This window comes from Thamnophis elegans, chromosome 5 (assembly GCF_009769535.1).
Source record: "Thamnophis elegans isolate rThaEle1 chromosome 5, rThaEle1.pri, whole genome shotgun sequence".
Classification (NCBI taxonomy): domain Eukaryota; kingdom Metazoa; phylum Chordata; class Lepidosauria; order Squamata; family Colubridae; genus Thamnophis; species Thamnophis elegans.
The window spans coordinates 90,533,884-90,554,280 of NC_045545.1; the positions used below are offsets into that span (position 1 = coordinate 90,533,884).

At 44.2% G+C, this 20,397-nt stretch overlaps 1 protein-coding gene across 1 annotated transcript in view; it reads right to left on the reverse strand.

Annotated features, from left to right (window-relative positions):
* Window positions 1-20,397, reverse strand: part of CABLES2 (Cdk5 and Abl enzyme substrate 2) — a 63,785-nt gene that overhangs the window by 30,751 nt on the left and 12,637 nt on the right. The window contains exon 2 of the mRNA XM_032218550.1: window positions 292-384. Within this exon, the coding sequence (XP_032074441.1) occupies window positions 292-384 (93 nt within the window). The remainder of the gene's footprint in view (window positions 1-291; window positions 385-20,397) is intronic.

Consider the following 20,397-nt stretch of genomic DNA (forward strand, 5'->3'; position numbering starts at 1 on the left):
ATATACACAACCTCAAGTTATTTGTGTAAATAATAAAGGCGGGCAATAAACAATTAACCTAAACTAACTTAAGTAGACCTGACCTAAACTGAATAAAATAAACTTAAAATAAAATAAACCTAAAATTAAAATATCTGCCATTGGTCAGAGAAAGCCAGTAAGGGGGGCACCTCAGAGATCCAACAGAACCGCCATCCCACTTTTTCAGCCATCTTGTCCCTCCAATGAATCTGTGAACCAAAATGTGCATGGATTTGCTCAGAGATCTACTTCGGTTAAAGCAAAAGTCACCTGCTGTTCCGTGTGTCATATTGCCTCATATTCTTGATGAAATGTACTTTCTTCAAGCCTTTGTGTCGCGGAGATCCAGATGCATGCTTCGTTCTACATTTCAAGAAAAGAAAAAAAAAGAGAGAGAGGACAAATACGCAAATATTTGCGATTAAAAAAAAAAGATCTCTCTCAAGGATAACGAGAGGACTGCAGATGTCATAGTTGGATCGAGCATGCATGCTTAGGTTCGGGAGTTTTTTTAATTTTTAATTTGGCTTGAATGAGGGTGGCGGGGAAAAAAAAGGACTTGCAAAGCATGCAATGGAAGGTTAATGCTGCTTTTGACAAGTACCTGCGCGCACTGGCATATCCCACTATGTCTTCTAAAAACTCTAGAGAGCAGCGCTGGGAGATAAAACGCCTTCTGCAAAAATGCACAACAGCACGAAGAGCGAATCGTATTAGTTCATGGCCTCCAAGAACTGCAAACCATCAATCTAAGCCAGGGGTGTCAAACTCAAGGTCTACGGGCCGGATCCGGCCCGTGGGGTGCTTAGATCTGGCCCGCGGGGCCGCCCTGGAAACAGCGGAGCAGCCAGCGGTGCCTCTGCCAGTGAAAACAGAGCTCGGGAGGACCACGGCAGAAGGTTGCAAGAAGTCACAGCCAAAAATGGAGCTCGGGAGCCCGTTTTTGCTGGCAGAGCACTAGGGCCCCCCACAGGCCCCCCTGACACGAGTAACGTTGAGCTGGCCACGTTCACCCCGGCCCCCCAAGGTCAAACACAACCCTGATGCGGCCCTCAATGAAATCGAGTTTGACACCCCCGATCTAAGCGCATCCCTATACAAGAAGTCCTTGACTTACAACCTCTCATTTAGAGACTGCTCGAAATTACAAACGGCACTAAAAAAACCTGACTTATGATACTTTTTCCACATTTGATGTTTGCGGCATCCCTGGGGGGTTACGTGATCAAAATTCAAATACTTGTCACCCAGCCTCTGTGGTGGTTGGAGTGTCCCATGATCATCTTTTGGCGAACTTTGTTTTAAAACAGTTTTTTATTTACATATAAAGTATCTTAAATGCAGTGTATTGCTCGGGCATTCCATTTTACAGAAGAAAAAGAAGAAGAAAAAGTAACCGATATACTGATACGAATAAAGATAATGCAACAGAATAATTCTAACCATATTTATAATTACGTTCGCTTATTTATGATCTTATTTTGGCGACCCTCTGACAAGCAAAGTCAACAGGAAAGTCAGATTCACTTAACGACCTTGTTACTAACTTTAACAACTGCAGTGACTCGCTTAAAAAACTCTGGCAGGAAAGGTCGTAAAATGGGACCAAAGCTGATTGTCTTGCTTAGCGAAGGAAATCTGGGGTTCAGTTTTGGTTGTAAGTCGAGGACTACCTGTACGGTCATTTTCCCACAAGTAATCTAGAACTTCGGTCTTTCAGAGAAGGTTCTCACACCGTTATGGCCACCAGATGGACATTTTTGGACCACAGGCTGTGGTCCCTAGGAACAAACTCTAACCGTCAGAAGTAGCAACCCTAGGCCTTGCAAAATACAGTATTGTGGTACATATTTTGGGAAACAGACTGATCCCGCTCTTGGGAACAGACAGTGAATCCATCATTCTCAAGAGCATACCTTATTAAAAAAACACTGAGTCATATTTTGATGAATTTTCCCACGTTTCTCTTTTAAAATAGCAGAATAGGGCACACAGCATGAAAACCACCGATTGAGAACAGTCTGTTAAGAACAAAACTTACTATTCCGTTTCTGTTTCCGAGCGGCTTTCAACTCTTTAGGAAAAAACTCTTCAGTCTCCCTCCCCCTCTGGGATTTTAGGTAAATATCAAGCCTGTATTTTTAATCATTAGTAGCTGCAGCATTTCTCTGCCCTAGCTTTTCATGTGGAAACAACAGTGTTCAGAAGTCATGCTTCAGTGGTTATTAGTACTTGCCAGAAGAGAAGAAAGGAAATTATTTATAGACTATTGATGATTTTTTTTTAAAAAAAAAAGTTGTTGCTAGGAAGTCCAGGCGTAAGCCAGAGACAAAGGATTTATTGTAAATGGATATTAGTCGAAGTACAATCGTTCTGAAATGTAAATAAAACTATGTTCTTGCTTTATCAATACTGTTGGTCAACAAAACTGTTATCATTCCTGGCCCAGCATAGGTTTTCTCTAAAAAAAAATACTGATCTTAAAAAAAAAAAAAGAATCACTGACCTGACAATTTACTTTAAAATTGGTTTAAGAATATATCAGAGCACATCTCAACAGTAATTATCTTCTTTTCTGGTTAATAACAACAACAACAACAACAACAACGATCATTTCGGTTTTGCTAATAGAATATGACACGGAGGCAACGGGCTGGGTAAGTTAATTACAATTCACTAGATTACATTTGTATACTTTTTGAACAAATGGAATTTGTTTTAAACCCAATTTATCTAGGCCGGGGGGGGGCAAACTCAAGTCCCGGGGCCCGGATCCGGCCCGCGGGATGCTTAGATTTGGCCCACGGGCCACTCTGGAAACAGCGAAGGACTGCCCTGCAGCGCCTCTGCCAGCGAAAATGGAGCTCGGGAGGGCTGCACGCGGATCCTTCCATGCGCCGTTTTCGCTGGCAGAGGTTTGGAGGAGGCCATTGCAGCTGGAAATGGAGCTCGGGAGCCTGTTTTCACTGGAAGAGCGCTCAGGACATCACAGGCATCCTTGACACAAGTGATGTCGAGGTGGCCACCCCCACCGAGGTCAAACACAACCCTAATGCAGCCCTCCATGAAATTGCGTTTGACACCCTTGAGCTAGGGACTAAGGCATCAAGCTGGAAAGAAAGGGACTGTGAGTTCAAGTCCCGCCTTAGCCATGAAAGCCAGCTTTGGGTTGGTAATTCTCTCCCAGCCCAACTCACCTCACAGGGTTGTTGTTGTATGGAAAATAGGAGGATCAAGTGTTTTTATATTTGCCACCTTATTTCTAAAAATAATAAGGAATAAATAATCAGGAAATCGATCAACCAACCTTCTGGAAATGATAGATTAAACTAATAACTAATAATTATTACTGTAGCACTGATGATGTTACCTAGTTTGGGTAATGAAATGTCCGCAAGAAAACAAGCAAGCTCAGAGAGCACCAAGGAACCAACCCTCAAACTATGGAGAAAGATGATTTTGTAGTAGAATTTCTCAGATAAAATTATTCTACCCTGTCTCCTCAGGTAAGGTTTAATGGGATAATCTCCCCAGCACTCAAGATGTGGGACATGTCAAGGATGTCCCTCTCTTCTCTAATATTTAATTTGGTATGTGTAATAAAACAATTGGATGATACACAAGGCAGGTGGGGAGTAGGAATTGAATAAAAGTTGCTGTTAAATACAGACGATATTGGGAACAAGAAATACTACCCTGTTTTCACGAAAATAAGCCCTAGCACAATTTTTTTCAGGATGCTCATAATATAAGCCCTTCCCCAAAAATACGCCCCAGTTAAAATTGTCAGAAGACAGAGGCGTTTAGTACTGTATTTCCCTCAAAATAAGACCTAACCTCAAAATAAGCCATAATGCGTCCTTTTTGAGCAAAAATTAATATAATACCTGGTCTTAAGTTTTGGGGAAATACGGTAGTAGGCAAACCACTGGCAAACTTTTGAAATACTTGAAACAAGCACACTCACATTCTTCCTATAATAATAGATGATTTGTAGATGATTTGTACTGACTATATCATCTTTTAAAGATCTTAATCAAAGATCTTTTACTTAAATAAATAGAAACGATACACCGTTATGTATTATTCCAGGGTTAGGTTAAGGGTTAGGGTTAGGTTTAGGGTTAGGTTAAGGGTTAGGGTTAGGTTTAGGGTTAGGTTAAGGGTTAGGATTAGGTTTAGCGTTAGGTTAAGGGTTAGGTTTAGGGTTAGGTTAAGGGTTAGGTTTAGGATTAGGTTTAGGTGGGTTAGGTTTAGGTTTAGGGGTTAATTTTAGCTTTAGCGTTTACACCGTGCTTTTTTCTCCGCGCTGTTGTCACGCTGTGATGACGTCAGCTGCGCGGTTTCGTCATGCGCGCTTTAGTCGAACGCGGTTTTGTGGTGGAACCCTTGTGGAGTATTGTGAAGCCATTATCATGGCAACTCCACTGCACTGTACAGTAGAAGCCATTTTACAGCATACCATAGAAGCCGTTTAAGACACAATAAACTGTATCTTAACAGAACACACACCCTAAGTTGTGTTAGGGGTGTCTTACCTCCATATTATCTGTTTCCAGAGAGTAAATCATCTACGTACCAAGTTTGGTTGAAATTGCTTGAGATGTTCCAGAGTTATGCTGGAACACACAGATATAGCCACAGCCATATGTATGTATGTATGTATGTGTGTGTGTGTGTGTGTGTGTGTGTGTGTGTATGTATGTATGTATGTATGTATGTGTATAAATAAATAAAGGGAGACTAGTCTCCCTTTATTTATTTATCAGTACAAATACAACATATATATATATATATGTTGTATTTGTGCTGATATATATATAACATATATATATATATATATATATATATATATATAAATATAAATATAAATATAAATATAAATATAAATATAAATATAAATATAAATATAAATATAAATATAAATATAAATATAAATATAAATATAAATATAAATAAGATTGTTGAAACAATGACAGGTTCTATCCAGTCTTTATAAGAATACTCATTGAAAGGAAGGGGATAAGGGGGAAAAAATAGAACTGGCAGGGAGAGATATATATTAATTAAATCCCAGGTAATGGTACCAATAAATCATGGTTATGGTTGAACACTTCTGACAATTGAAACATTAAAAAAAACACACCAAGATTATATGTCAAGGCATGGAAAACCGTATCGGTAAAGGAAGATTTCACTCATCAAGTTTAATGGCATATTGTGCATTCAGTATAAATGTCAGCCTACATGAAAAATAATTCTTTAGCAGGAGATGAATAGCCATACGAGCTAGCTGGCCAACAGCTCCTATAATCAAAGAAGAGCTTCAGACGGTTTTAAATAAGATTTATAATCTAAGCACAAACCCTTCGTGATATTGCTGGGATTATTAACAGGAACGGTAACAGACGAATGCTATTTATTAGCCTTAACTTTTAGTTAAAGAGTGATGGGAAAAAAATCCTTCCAGTTATGGAGCTAAAGTATTACAGCTCACAGAGAAAATGCAAGACCCAAGGCTAAAAACCGTCATTCTTTATTATTTATTTATTGTGGTGGGGTAGAAGTCTGAAAAATAGAAATAAAATTTTTTGTTGGCTCACGTTTTTAGGGAAATCGTGGTTATACATTGCATTTTGCCACTTTAAATATTTGTATATTTTGTACTGAAAATATGGGACATTTCTGATGCCACTGAAATACTGCAGCAGAGAATTCTGGAGAATTGGTCTAAAATCCACAGGCAGCCCAAAGATTATCCGGCCTCTGAATCTACCACAGCAGCGTTTTCCAACTTAAGACAACTTTAAGATGGACTTCAACTCCCAGAATTCCCTGGCCATGTGACGCTGTAGTCCACACATTTCAACGTTACAACAACAGAGTTGGAAGGGACCTTGGAGATCTTCTAGTCCAACCTCCACCATTTCAGACAAGTGGCTGTCCAGTCTCTTCTTCAAAACCTCAGTGATGGAGCACACAGAACTTCAGGAGGAGACAAGCCATTCCACTGGTTCATTGTTCTCGCTGTTAAAAAACTTCTCCATATTTCTAGGCTGCTCCTCTCCGTGATTAGTTTCTGTCCATTGTTTCTTGTCTTGCCTTCTGGTGCTTTGGAAAATAGGTTGACCCCCCCTCATCACCCCTCAAGAGCCGAGGTGGCGCAGTGGTTTAAATGCAGCACTGCAGGCTACTTCAGCTGACTGCAGTTCTGCAGTTCGGCTGTTCAAATCTCACCGGCTCAAGGTTGACTCAGCCTTCCATCCTTCCGAGGTGGGTAAAATGAGGACCCAGATTGTTGGGGGCAATATGCTGACTCTGTAAACCGCTTAGAGAGGGCTGAAAGCCCTATGAAGTGGTATATAAGTCTAACGGCTATTGCTATCTTTGTGGCAGCCCCTCAAATATTGGAACGCTGCTGCTTTTCAAACTGTTTTCCAGTTTGAAAAACACTGCAAGGCCCTCTATTACCATGTCATGAAGGGTGGAATTTCTCTGCTATACTATATTTCCATTAAAGGTAAAGCTAAAGGTTCCCCTTGCATACATGTGCTAGTCGTTCCTGACTCTAGGGGGTGGTACTCATCTCCGTTTCAAAGCCGAAGAGCCAGTGCTGTCTGAAGATGTCTCGGTGGTCATGTGGCCAGCATGACTCAACCCCAAAGGCGCACGGAACGCTGTTACCTTCCCACCAAAGGCGGTTCCTATTTTTTCTGCTTGCATTTTTACATGCTTTCCAACTGCTGGGTTGGCAGAAGCTAGGACAAGTAACGGGAGCTCACTCCATTATGTGACACTAGGGATTTGAACCACCAAACTGCCTAAATCAGGGGTATAAAACTCGATTTCATTGAGGACCACATCAGGTTTGTGTTTGATCTTGGGGGGGGGGGAGGAGCGTGGCCAGGGCGTGGGCAGCTCAACGTCACTCGTGTCGGGGCTGCCTGTGGTGGGCCAAGCGCTCTGCCAGCGAAAACAGGCTCCCGAACTCCGTTTTCGGCTGCAACAGCTTCCTGCAACCTTTTGCCAGCAAAAACGGAGCTTGGGGGGGGGGGGGGGGGGCGCACATGCAGCCCTCCTGAGCTCTGTTTTTGCTGGAAGAGGCATTGCAGGTCCATCCTTTGCTGTTTTCAGGGTGGCCTCACAGGCCAGATCTAAGCACCCCACGGGCCAGAACAGCCCCCCCCCTCCGGCCTTGAGTTAGACACCCCAGCCTAGAAAAATTTGGAAAGCACAATAGCTTTTGATTTAAAAGGCAAACTCCACCTCCTTGTTGATGGCTCGATCTGATTATTAAGTCACAGAGATGTGGGAGAAAAAAATAGCTAGGACTGGGTTCTGGACAGCCCTTGTCATCCTGCCTTTCCAAGTTGTTTACCCAGAGGACTGAAAATGGCAGAGGCTGAAGCAGCCAAGGTCGTGGGAATCTTTTGGCTAGACTGTTGGAGGTCACAGTGATCACAGAACCACAGAAAACTAGAGGAGGTTTTAAGCTGGAACACGCTGTACTTTCTCAAGGACATCATCCCTGCACTGTCATCCTTCTGCAGCTTATTTTGGAGGCAATCCCTTAATCTCTGTGATAGGAGAAAAATCAGATGTCAACAACCACAATTGGTTTTGGGTTCCGAGTCCTCAGAGCAATCTTGCTATTGTTTTAATAAGTCTACCCTTCTTCTGCAAAGTCTGGGGTGTCCAACCTTGATAAATTTAAGACCTATAGACTTCAACTCCCAGAATTCCCCAGCCAGCCGAAGCCCACAAGCATGGCTGGCTGGAGGATTCTGGGAGCCGAAGTCCACACGCATGGCTGGCTGGGGGATTTTGGGAGCTGAAGTCCACATGCATGGCTGGCTGGGGAATTCTGGGAGCCGAAGTCCACATGCATGGCTGGCTGGGGGATTCTGGGAGCCGAAGTCCACACGCATGGCTGGCTGGGGGATTTTGGGAGCTGAAGTCCACATGCATGGCTGGCTGGGGAATTCTGGGAGCCGAAGTCCACATGCATGGCTGGCTGGGGAATTCTGGGAGCCGAAGTCCACATGCATGGCTGGCTGGGGAATTCTGGGAGCCGAAGTCCACAAGCATGGCTGGCTGGGGGATTCTGGAAGCTGAAGTCCACACGCATGGCTGGCTGGGGAATTCTGGGAGCTGAAATCCACACGCATGACTGGCTGGAGAATTCTGGGAGCCGAAGTCCACACGCATGGCTGGCTGGAGGATTCTGGGAGCCGAAGTCCACACGCATGGCTGGCTGGGGAATTGTGGGAGCTGAAATCCACACACATGACTGGCTGGAGAATTCTGGGAGCCGAAGTCCACACGCATGGCTGGCTGGGGGATTCTGGGAGCTGAAATCCACAGGCATGGTTGGCTGGAGAATTCTGGGAGCCGAAGTCCACACGCATGGCTGGCTGGGGGATTCTGGGAGCTGAAATCCACAGGCATGGTTGGCTGGGGAATTCTGGGAGCTGAAATCCACAAGCATGGCTGGCTGGGGGATTCTGGGAGCCGAAGTCCACACGCATGGCTGGCTGGGGGATTCTGGGAGCTGAAGTCCACACGCATGGCTGGTTGGGGAATTGTGGGAGCTGAAATCCACAGGCATGGTTGGCTGGGGAATTCTGGGAGCCGAAGTCCACACGCATGGCTGGCTGGGGGATTCTGGGAGCTGAAGTCCACACGCATGGCTGGCTGGGGAATTGTGGGAGCTAAAATCCACAGGCATGGTTGGCTGGGGAATTCTGGGAGCCGAAGTCCACACGCATGGCTGGCTGGAGAATTCTGGGAGCCAAAGTCCACACGCATGGCTGGCTGGGGGATTCTGGGAGCTGAAATCCACAGGTATGGTTGGCTGGGGAATTCTGGGAGCTGAAGTCCACAAGCATGGCTGGCTGGGGAATTCTGGGAGCTGACCTCTACATGCATGGCTGGCTGGGGGATTTTGGGAGCCGAAATCTACATGCATGGCTGGTTGGGGAATTCTGGGAGCTGAAGTCCACAGTCTTAAATTTGCTAAAGTTGGACACCCCTTCTTGAGATTAAAATTCCCAGAATCCGCTAGGAACATGGTTGGAAGATTTCCAAGTTGTACTGGCAATACACATTGGTTCATTTTGTTTGCTTTGTCGCCCATTTTTATATCTTATCTTTCAATGTTTTAATGTTTTTAATCTTTTCGTTGAAAGAGAGGAAGACATAATTATGTTCTCTTGTACAGTACAGTTAGTCCTCGACTTAACAACAGTTCATTTCAAGACTGTTCGAAATTAAAATGTCACTGAAAAAAGCGATGTATGACCACTTTTCACACGTATGATCATTGCAGCATCCTCATGGTCATGTGACAAAGAACTGGATGTTTGGCAACTGGTTCATATTAATGACAGTTGCAATGTCCCCAGATCATGTGATCCCCTTTGGGAACCTTCTGACAAGCAAAGTCAATGGGGAAGCCAGGTTCACTTAACAACCGGGGAATTAACTCAACAATTGCAATGATTCACTTAACAATGGTGGCAAGAAAAGTCATAAAATGTGGCCACGCCCACTCAACCAATGCTTCACTTAGCAACACAAATTTTGGGCTCAGTTATGGTCGTAAGTCGAGGACTGGCTGTATTTAAAAGTTGAGTTTACCCCTGAAATTTATTTGCACCCATTCCAGCAGTCACTCATACCAGAGAAACCTCGACAGCACGTACTTTTACTGGAGATTTCAGATGATGGATAGTCACCATCAACAATATTCTAATGGATAGCAATAGCACTTAAGACTTATATACGGCTTCACAGTGCTTTACAGCCCTAAGCGGTTTACAGAGTCAGCTTGTTGCCCCCAACAATTTGGGTCCTCGTGTCAGCCACCTCGGAAGGATGGAAGGCTGAGTCAAACTTGAGTCTGGTGAGATTCGAACTGCTAAATTGCAGCCAGCAGTCAGAAGAAGTAACCTGCAGTACTGCACTCTAACCACTGTGCCACCACGGCTCTTCTGGATCCTACTGCACTGAGCGTAGAGTTGGACTAGGTCGGGAACCCCAACTCCTGGTCCGTGGCCCACAACTGAGCTGCAGCCTGTTTGTGTGAACTGGGCCACGTGAGTGGCTGGCCGGCGCACATGCACACACAGTTCAACTTGTGTGAGTGGCAGGCGGTTCCCCTGCCCTCCCCCGCTGGGTTGCCAAGCTGTAAATGTTAGGGAACACTGGACTAGATGACCTCTAAGATCCCTAGTAGCCCTATGATTCAGTGATTCCAATAGGCCAGACCAGAAAGTACCTGTCAAAACATGTTCAGAGAAGCAATTCTTGGACCACGTAGTTAAGCATTCTTCAAAGAGGTTCCAACAATTGGAAAGCCACTTGGTGGACCAATCAAGGGAATCAACTATTTGGGGTGATCTATTTTTCCCTCCTTCTTATTGTAAAAAGCTCGGCCCAAGAAGGCAACATGTGGTGAAGTTTACCATACACAGGTTCAAGCAGGGGTGAAATGCTCTGAAGTCTGCTAACGCTTTGCTTTGCTACCGGTTCGCTTTGCGCTCATGCTGATTGTCGCACAGCTGATGGTCGGAACGTTAAAAAAATGGTACTGGTTCACGCAAACCGGCAGTTCTGACGATCAGCTGTGCAACAATAAGCTGTGCCACGCGATTTCTAATCGTGCGGCATAGCTGATTGTTGGAGTTTCTGGTTCACCTGAACCTGTAGCATTTTTTTTACTACCGATTCGGGTGAACCGGTAGCATTTTTTTACTACCGATTTGGGTGAACCGGTAGCATTTTTTTACTACCGATTTGGGTGAACCGGTAGCATTTTTTTATTACCGATTCGGGTGAACCGGTAGCATTTTTTTACTACCGATTCAGATGAACTGGTAGCATTTTTTTACTACAGATTCGGCTGAACCGGTAGCACTTTTTTTACTACCGATTCAGGTGAACCGGTAGCATTTTTCTATTACCGATTCGGGTGAACCGGTAGCATTTTTTTTTTACTACCGATTCGGGTGAATCGGTAGCATTTTTTTTTACTACCTGTTCGGCTGAACCGGTAGCACTTTTTTTACTACCGATTCAGGTGAACCGGTAGCATTTTTCTACTACCGATTCGGGTGAACCGGTAGCATTTTTTTACTACCGATTCGGGTGAACCGGTAGCATTTTTTTTTTACTACCGGTTCAGGCGAACTGGTCCAAACCAGTAGCATTCTATCCCTGGGTTCAAGCCTCACTGCAATACATCTTAGAAGAAAGAGGCAAAACCAGTATTTTCTTCCAAGTGTAATATGAACCGGATGGATCCTTATCAACCGCCCCCATCTCTAAAGATTTTTTTAATCCATGCTTTTGAGCGGCTAAACATGCACAGCTGAAAATGGCATGCAGATCCACTCTCCAAACTTCCTTGATAGCTGAGTCACTTAAACCGTGTCAGCACCTAATTAAACAGAAGTTATTTTTACTCTAGGATTTGCCTCCTAAGAAATCACTGGCAGATTTCCCCTTCTATTCTCCATCGTAGGACTGCAGAGTGGCTCAAGGCGAATGTGTTTGGGCAAAGATTCAAAATCCTGCTAAGAAAAATGGGATGCAGTCCTCTGAAATGCGCTTGAGGAAAGCTTAGTGAAGCTTTCTGGTGGGTTGTTTTTTTAGGCTGTGGATTATGGGAGAATAAATTGAGAGTCAGTTTGGTCTAGTAGTGGTATCAGGCAAGAAACAGGGAGATTGTGAGTTCTAGTCCTGCCTTAGGCATGAAAGCTAGCTGGCTTACTTGGAAGCAATCACCAGGGGACTGTGAGTTCTAGTCCTGCCTTTGGCATGAAAGCTGGCTGGGTTATTTTGAATCTATCACCAGGAGACTGAGTTTTATTCCTGTTTTACACACGAAAGTCGGCCGGGTGACTTTGGACCACTCACCAGGAGACTATGAGTTCTAGTCTTGTCTTAAGACAAGAAAGCTGACTTGGTGACTTTGGGCTAGTCATTTTTTTTCAGTCCAACCCACCTCGCAAGGTTGTTGTTGAGGGGGGGGAAAAGGAGGAGGAAAAGAGTATCAGAGATGTTCACCACCTTGAGGTGTTTATAAAAATAATAAAGGCTGACTATAAATATGAATTAAACATGCCCGAGGATATCACATCGCAGCTCCCATCAAGGGAAATGGCGCCTAATCACAGCAAGCAGAGAGCACGGTTGATTGTGCCAGCAAGACCTGGAGAAATTTCACCTCAGAAAACCAGATCTGTGATGCTTTATTAACACGGCTTAGTATCTGTTCTGACCCCACTCGTCCCACACCAACACACTCCGAGCCAAAGATAAGTTACGGCATTTAATTAACAGACAGACAGGTCCTTGGCAGCAAACCGGCACAGACAAGCTTGGGCAGCAATCCAGCACAGATAAGCCGTGGCAGCAATCCAGCCTGCCAAGCTCACAATAATGTTCTCCGACATTAGTTCCTGCGTTGACTTCTGCAAGAGGGGCGTGTGCACAAGCAGTCATTTTATAGTCTGGAGAGGAGCCTAATGACCACCAGTTGAGTGCAATTACCTCCTGTAATTGCGTAATTGTTCCTTACGCCTATTAGCTCTCTGGTGCCGGGCATCTAGGAACAACTCCCTTGTCTCCTCCCCACTGCTGACGTCCGGATCACACTTCCTTGTCTCCTCCCCACAGGTCCAAGGCTCAGGCGCCTCCTGGTGGCCAACCAGCCTCTCTGTGCCCTGCTCGGAGTCGGAACCCTGTCCAGGGTCCTCCACATCCTCCAAAGCCGGCTCATAGGGCTCCTCACTGTCGGAGTCTGGTGGCAGCTCCAATGGCTCCTGCTGGGCCCTTCTTCCTCCCCAAGCGTGCAGCTAGGATGCTGCAAGCACAAAGATCAAACGACAGAAACTCGGGCAAATGCCTGTGATTTTCCTCACATTTTTAATGTTTTCTAACCATTTTTTTTTGGTAGCCTTCAGCTGCCTTGACCGACTTTGTAAATCCTGCCCATTTCCTTGGTGCAGAAATTAATAATAATAATAATAACAAAAAAACCTGGCTACACCGCAGAGTGTATGGCTGCCCTTTTTCACACCTTTTGTTAGACTTACTTTTTAAGAGAACAAAGAAGAATCAAAAGATGTAGGAAGCTCTTTTCAAGAAATTGGTGAGGGGAAAGAAGAAATACAAGAGAAAAAAGGAAAAAAAATATCTTTTTAAACCGAGGCGCAGTAGCAATTCATAGGAATTCACAGGAAACCAAGTTCATGTGTTTTATTTTCAAGCCCCTATGCTTGAGATCAGGTTTTTAAAAAGTGTTTCAGGATGAAAATTGGGCTGGTGGAGAGACACACGCAGCCTCTGATCACCACCTACTGTATACCTGGTGAAACAAGGACTCTCGGATTTCATTTCTCTTTTATTTAAATCAATCCCTCCTTCCTGAACACACTGGCACCATTCGAACCACCCACAACATGCAGCCTTGTTCGATACTACGCAAACAATTCAAAGATCTGCCTGAGTAAGCTAGTTGCAGTGCTGAATATGAACACCCTGGGGTTGTTTTTTTATTCACAGGCAAGATGCAAATCTTATTCTTTTATGTTACTTTCACCAATACCCCCTTTTTATGCCCGGGATATATTGGCAAGGTAATTCTGTGGTGATAATTAGGACTCTATTGCAGGCTAGAACACCAATTTGAAAAATAAGGGGTTGAAACAGAAGACCTATGGGAACAATTAATCAGTGGAACAGCTTGCCTCCAGAAGCTGCGGGTGTTCCACCATTGGAGGTTTTAAAGAAGAAATTGGACAACTACTAGCCTGGAATGGTATAGGGCTGTGATGGCGAAACTATGTGGCACGCGGAGCCATTTGTCAGGTCACGCAAGGCAGCGCCCATGCGTTGAAGGCCCTGGAGGTCGAAAATCGGCCCTACGGGGAACCCGGAAGTTCGGGAATGGTGATTTCCGGTTTGTTCGTAGGGCTGATTTTTGTAAGGCTTCCCTGAAGGCTCCAGAGGGCAAAAACCGGCCCTCCGAGCAAACCGGAAGTGACTCCTGGTTTGTCCGTAGATCAATTTTTCGTCCTCCAGAGCCTTCATGGAAACCTCCTGAAGGCTCCAGTGGTCGAAAATCAACCCTATGGACAAACCGAAAATCACCATTCCCGAACTTCCGGGTTCTCTGTAGCTCTGTTTTTTGCCCTTCGGAGGCTTCAGGGAAGCTCCTGAGGCCTCCGGAGGGCGTCTGGGGTGGGGAGGCTGTTTTTGCCCTCCCCAGGCTCCTAGAAAATCTCAGGAGCCCGGGGAAAGCGAAAAAAACACAGCAAATATGGGGTGGGTGAGTCACTGATTGAGTGCATGCATGCAAGCTGGGGGGCACGTGCATAGCATTAGGGGTGTGGCACACCAGGGCACAACCCCCCTGTGCTTCCTCCGCTTTTAGCACAGCAGCCAAAAAAGGTTTGCTGTCACTGGTATAGGGTCTCCTGCTTGAGCATGGGGTTGGACTAGAAGACCTCCAAAGTCCCTTCCAACTCTGTACTAGATGGATACCCGTGCTTCGCGATGAAACTATGTGATTGGGCAATGCAAGAAAAAGCCAGTTCCCTCTGGTTCAATCCTTTGGCTCAGTGGTGGTCGGTGATTGAAAGACATAAGGGAATATCGCTCCCACCGCTTTGAGTCCTGAAGCAGTTCCATAGGTGGAAGGCGTAGACATTTTGGTGAGGTACCGATGTTTAGTATGTAAGGAGCCCCAGATCGCTTCTGAGTGAAGGAGTGGAATAGTTTGAACTGAAGTAGTGGAATGTGAGGCAACTGGCAGTTGGAACAGAGTTCTTTTCGGGTGGGGAGGGGAAGTAGAACTCCTTAGCATCCGAGTGTGTTAATCACTGTATAAGAAATACTAATGATCTGATGGTCATTTTGAAAAATCCTTTCTTAGCGAGCACCTAGAAGCCAAGCGGAACATACGTGCCAAGTTTCAAGTTTGTAAGCTTTACGGTTCTGGAGATTTCGTGATGAGCGAGTGGTATTTGCCTTTTATATAGAGATTCTGAGACTCGTCTTAATGGGGTTGTGAATACACAGTATTCTTCCTCTTGCATTCAAAGTAATTCATTCTTCTTTGTAAAATAGTTTTGCTCATCAGGGTAACCTTTAAATAGTCAGAGGAGATTGGAAGCTATTCCTGAAGTCTCTACAGTATCTACAGCACCGTAAAACTGAGGCACCCCAAACTGATGAAGCCTGATCTAAAAGAGTTAAGAATAGGAGGCACTGAACCTGCTGTTAAAAAAAAACACTGAAATATATTCTAAACAATAAAGTAAGGAGTAAACTAAGCCCCAGAATAGTCCAAAGCCCCTGAAAGATCAGGATGTTTGTAATGCTCAACGTGGCAAGAGAGAGAAATGATTAAATATGAGAGCTGTGCCTTAAATGCCAATCAAGGGTCCTTTGATTGAGATGGACAGTGAATGAATGAATGAATGAATGAATGGAATGAATATGGTTTGGAGAAAATGCTTTGGACTTAACAAAAGACAACATTACTCTGCTGTTTGTAAAAGATGTAATCTTCTTTCCAGATTATTTTTGAGCCAAGCTGGTTGCTTTAAGAGTCACATTATAAATTGGCTCATCAAAGCAGCTGCATCTCTCTCCCCACCCTCCCTCGCAGGCTTCGACAATTGCCAGAAAAAGATCAGGGAGAGGTGCTGTCCTCACCCAAGATCCTAATCACTATTTCCAAACCATATTAAAAGTGTAGGCAAATATACAGGGAGTAATCAAATAAACTATACCTCTGATGGCACGCGGAACCATTTCTAAGGGCACATGAGGCGTTGCCCTGTCAGCTCTAGCACGCATTTGCACGCTGGCCAGCTGATTTTCAGCCTTGATTTTTGGCTGTTTTTCGTCCTCTGGAGGCTTCCCTGAAGCGCCCGGAGGGTGAAAAACAGCTCAACATGCAAACTGGAAGTCCGTTCCCGATGGTTTGCGCGTTGGGCATTTTTTCGCCCTCCGGAGGGGCCCACTATTCGGGAACGAACTTCTGGGTTGCCCGCTGGGCCGTTTTTCTCCCTCTGGAGAAATTTTTTGCGGAGGGTAAAAAAATGACCCAATGTGCCTCCAGGAAGTCCGGAGGCTTCAGTGAGGCCTGCACGCATGCACGGGTGTGTGCATGCATGCATGGTGGGAGGGCATTGCATTATGAGTGTGGGCACAGGCACGTGTGACCCCCCCCTCCGCTCCCCCCTGCTTTTCACACACCTCAACAAAATGGTGAGCATCACTGATCTACACCGAAGAATGTTTAATGCTAATTACACTTAAGCAAAACAGAGTGAAATATGGTTTAAATCCTGCCACACCCAATTTTTCACCTCACCTCCTTGTTCAGAACAGCTCCAAGGCATGTTACACCACCATTCGAAAGAGAACTAAAAGTTTGCAAGCCAAGCCATTGAGGAACTGGCAGCTAAATTCTATTTATTTATTTCCTAATCAAGGAACCATTAGAGAAAAGGTTATTTGTCAAATCTGGCAGGGGTGTGGAGGGGAAAAATGGTTCCTTGAAATTGCAGAACTTAAGATCTAGAATTTTATAAATTTATGATAGGTATATTGTAAATCAGTTTTTCCTCCATCTCAGCAACTTGAAGAGATGTGGACATCAACTCCCAGAATTCCTCGTGCTGGCTGGAAAATTCTGAGTGTTGAAGTCCACACATCTCCAAGTTATTGAGCTTGAAAAGCATTGCTTCAAACCAGGGATGCCAAACTCGATTTCATTGAGGGCCATATCAGGATTCTGTTTGACCTCGCATGGCCAGGGTGGGTGTGGCCAGCTCGACATCACTTTCGAGATTCTGTTTTTGGCTGTCATGGACTCCTGCAGCCCTTTGCCAGCAAAAACAGAGCCCCCCCACCCCCTGCCCAGTTTTCACTGGCAGCGGCACTGCAGCCTGGTCCTTCACTGTTTTCAAGCCGACCCCGCGGGCCAGATCTAAGCACCCCCTGGGCCAGATCCGGGCTGCGGGCCTTGAGTTTGACACCCCTGCTTTAAACCATCATTTCCTTGCGAACGTCCATCCTTTTATTACTGCACGGAAAAAACTTGAAAGCAAAATCCAAGCTATTTCTAAAACCTTTTCCTAACGGAAACAGTCGCATTTAAGGAATCACATTTAAATGTTCCAGATAAGCACAGCTTATATTTTACATGCTGGTTAGGAATCAAGATTCCTGGCTCGGGCCTGCAAAATCCCTCCTACTGACATGAAGGTACAAAATGTGCTCCTCGCAGCTGTTGTATTGTTCAGATATATTGCCTAATCCTAAAACACGCAGGATAGAGGCTGCGTTAAGCCACAAAATGTGGTAGACACAATTGACAATCCGTTATTTTTTAGCAGATTTTTTTTAAATTAGTTTCTCCCTTCTACAACACCTTACAGTCATTACATCAACATTGCTATGTCATCATACCTGTACATGTATATAATATTTTGCTTCTATATTTACGCACCTTTATACACAGTTCTATATATATTTATATATAGCTTTTTTGCTTAATTAATTTTATTCTTGTTTTGCAGCCATTTGTACCAATTGTTCCAAATTTCATAATATTCAGTCTCTTCTTTATATTTTAATTTTAGTGTTAATTTGTCCATCTCTTCACAATCCAAAGGTTTTTTTTAATCACTAATTCGTCCGAAGGGGTATTATTTTGTTTCCAGCATTGGGCAAATGCTATTCTAGCTGTAATTAGCAGATGTGTTAATATGTACTTAATTTTCTTTGTATATTTCCCTTTGATTATTCCCAGTAGAAAGATTTCGGGTTTGTATTTTATCTGTTCTCCTGTAATTTCTTGCACCCATTTCCAAATTTTTGTCCAATATTTTTGTGTTTCCGGGCAGGTCCACCATATGTGATAATAAGTCCCTTGTACTTTTTTACACTTCCAGCAGGTCGGCTTCATGTTTGGGTACATTTTAGCCAATTTATAAGAAAAAACATGCCCCCCTAAATCACTAAGATTCCCTGTGCACCAAACACCGCGGAAAAGCATTTTCTGCTGATATATTAAAGCATTTTCTGCTGATATATTACTGTTTAAATTTGCTGATGGTTGGGTCCATATGTCCTATTATACATTTTGTGCCAAGATTCCAAGTTGGAATATATTTGATGTCAAATTCCATTAGCGCCCCCACCCCCACGCAAGCAGAGCTGAACACAGCTTTCCTCTATCAAATATTAAAAAGAAATCCAAGAGAAATAACATCCAAGAATACAGGCATACTTGATATTTTCCAAATTAAAGAATCTTAAAAGTTGCCAAAGCCGGAGGGAGGCTAAGCAACTACAGAACATGGAAAACTCCTTCTCTGCAGCAACCCAAATATAATTTATTCCACTGACGGGATCCTGGGATTACTCTGTAGAAATCCGATGGCTGCTTTTATGCCCCTTGGCACAAAAACCGGCAGAGTATATGCGCTTGTCATATTTTTGCATTTCGAAACATGTACGGTGCATAAAATAGTTTAGACTGGTACGAACTGCTCATATGAGGAAGCAGTCAAAGGTTATTCTCATTTCACGGAGTTCTCTCACAATATTGCAAGCCCGACTTGTTAAATATGTGTGAAGCAAATATCTGTTTTAGCATTTAGAAGAGATGCCAGTCCTAGCTACAATCTGCCTCCTTGCTAATCCTTCTGTCCCCAGGAGACAATCATTTTATAGGAAGATAAAAGTGCCTTCTATCTCAAGTAACAGAAATATTACCTTCTTTTTTTGGTTTGCTGTTATGACTGCTTGTTTCAATTTCTCAGAGCAAAGATAGCGAGCTCTTTTTTTAATATATACTGTTGTTTAGAGGACTTATTTCCCCCCCACCCAACACTTTTGGAAGTGGGTCTCCAAATTATGCCTTTCTTGCACCTTTCTATAGTTAGGTACTTGTTAAAAAAATGACAGCATGTGTTTTTTAGATTCTCAAAAGGCAGAAGTGTTAGAAATCTTATCTTCGCCTCTTATTTAATAAACAGCTTGAGTAAATTTCATAGGAGCCTTTACAAGGGATTAATTTTTACTTTTGCAGAATGAGGCTTTAAATGTGCTTTTTTCCTCATTTGATGTCGAAGGAAGATATTTCTTGATGCTCGCCTCTCCCAAAGGGATTCGTGTACAAATGATACTTTCTTCTAAGTTATTTTGCATCCTGCATTTTCACTGCCAAGAAAACTGCAGAGATTTCGTCCACGCTGTTTATTGGGAATTGACATGGACTTGAAAGCATGCAGCAAATCATTTTTTTAAAAAAATCATTACAATTCTACCGTCTGCTATTAGTTACAAAAAGTGATTGAATAGCCTTATTATTTATATCCCACATTTATTATTATTTTTATAAATAACTCAAGGTGACCAACGTATTTACCGTAATACTCCTTCCTCCTATTTCCCCCCAAAACAGCCACCTTGTGGGGCCAGTTGGGTTGAAAGAAAGTGACTGGCCCAAAGTCACCTAGCCAGCTTTCATATCTATGGCAGGACTAGAATTCACCATCTTCTAGTGATGGAGAACCAATGGCATGAGTGCCACCTCAAGCCGTTGCCCAGCTCAGCATCATGCCACATGCGTGTGCCTCCCGCCTGCCAGTTGATTTTTGGGTCTCTGCCACGCATGGGGAGACGTGCGTCATGCGTGGGGGGCGGGCAGGAGCACGGAGTATGTGTGGCCCACAGCCCATTTTTGGTCCAAAGAAGCTTCAGGAAGACCTGCAAGCCCCAAAATGGGGCACAGGGGGGGAGGGATGTGTCACACACGGGGGGAGTGTCACTCATGCATTGCATTATGGGTGTGGGCATGTGCACACGCTTTCGGCGCGCAAGGAGAAAAAGGTTAGCCATCACTGTTTGATTGGTTCAAAGTCACCAAGCTGACTTTTATACTTAAAACTACAATTCACCATCTCCAGGTGACTGGTCCCAAGTCAGCTGACTTTCTTGCCTAAAGCAGGGCTAGAACTCACAATCTCCTGATGATTGGACCAAAGACACCCAACTGGTTTTCATGTCTAAGGTGGGACTAGAACGCACAGTCTCCCAGGCTGTAGCCTGGTGCCTTAACTATTGCATCAAACTAGCTCTAGTTCTTTTCCTCAAAATCTCCACCATTTTGCCCCCCAAACTGGTAGGACTTCCAAGCCACCAGAATGGAGAAGACTTCTACTGCTAAAGAGCCACGGTGGCGCAGTGGTTAAGGTGCAGTACTGCAGGCTACTTCCACTGACTGCCGGCTGCCTGCAATTGGGCCGTTCGAATCTCACCAGCTAAAAGTTGACTCAGCCTTCCATC